General features: G+C 64.8%; 1 protein-coding gene across 1 annotated transcript in view; it reads right to left on the bottom strand.

Annotated features, from left to right (window-relative positions):
- The window catches only part of NGFR (nerve growth factor receptor), a 14,709-nt gene that overhangs the window by 1,495 nt on the left and 12,188 nt on the right, over positions 1-1,026 (bottom strand). The window contains 1 exon segment of the mRNA XM_009892217.1: positions 349-592. Coding sequence (XP_009890519.1) covers positions 349-592 — 244 coding nt within the window.

Here is a 1,026-nt window from a genome sequence, read left to right as displayed (position 1 = left end):
TGGCCAGGTGCAAACGCAGCGTGCCGGGGATGAGCCGCTGAGCGTGATCGGCCGCGACGGCGCCCGCGGCGTGCCGGAACGAGCAGGGGCCGGGCAAGGGGTGGGGAGTGTTGCGATGAGGGCCGTGTGGGGTGCATGGCATGTACCCCCATCCTGCTGCCATCTCCCTCTTTCACCACCCCCACCCCTCAACCTGATTTCTCATGCATTTGCAGAAATCCCACTCCTACCCATCCAGCTTGGTCCCCTTCCCTCCCATTGTTGGTGACCTCCGAGTCGGGGACGTCACCTGTTTCCCACCACCCAAATCCTCTGCCGTGACCCCACGGCGCTGCCTCGGTCCCCCACCTTTTGAAAGCGATGTAGGCCACCAGCCCCACCACCACGGCCGCCAGGATGGAGCAGTAGACGGGGATGAGGTTGTCGGCGGTGCCGCGGCTCACGACGGGCTGCGAGCTGCCCATGACGGTGGTGACGGTGTCCGCCAGGGTGCTGGGCATCACCTCGGTGTTGAAGGGGTCCCTGGTGACGGGCTCGGGGCTGTCGGAGCCCACCAGGGGTGGCGCGTGTGTTGTCCAGCGAGGGTGGAGGTCTGCCAGGCAGGAGGGGAAAAGAAATGAGAATAATTAGCCATGGAGGTGGCCGTGCCTTGGAACGGGCTGTGGCGGGTGAATCGGTGAAGGGACAACGATCCCTGCAGGGATCTTCTTCCGTAGGTTGTGGGGCTTGCAGAGGTGCCAGCGCTGCCCCATCCCCTTGTCCCCAGGCTTGTCCTAGCAAACCACCTTGTCCCCTGGCCCCAGACAGCACCCGGTCCCCAGGACAAGCTGAAACCATCCCCTGTCCCGAATGGCCGATGGTGCCTGGTCACGGCTGGACATGCCAACAGCTTTGTGAGCTCTTCTTTCCCAGCACAGGGTTTGCTCAAGCCCTCCAGCTTTTCCCCCCAACATCCGAGCCGCAGACTGAGCCGCGGGCTCCCGTCGCCGGTCCCGCAGCCCCACCTGCCCCCCATCCACCCCACAT

Source organism: Charadrius vociferus, unplaced genomic scaffold, assembly GCF_000708025.1.
Source record: "Charadrius vociferus isolate BGI_N301 unplaced genomic scaffold, ASM70802v2 scaffold509, whole genome shotgun sequence".
NCBI lineage: Eukaryota > Metazoa > Chordata > Aves > Charadriiformes > Charadriidae > Charadrius > Charadrius vociferus.
Note: the sequence above shows the minus strand (reverse complement) of the source record. Positions and strands in the feature narration are given on the sequence as shown.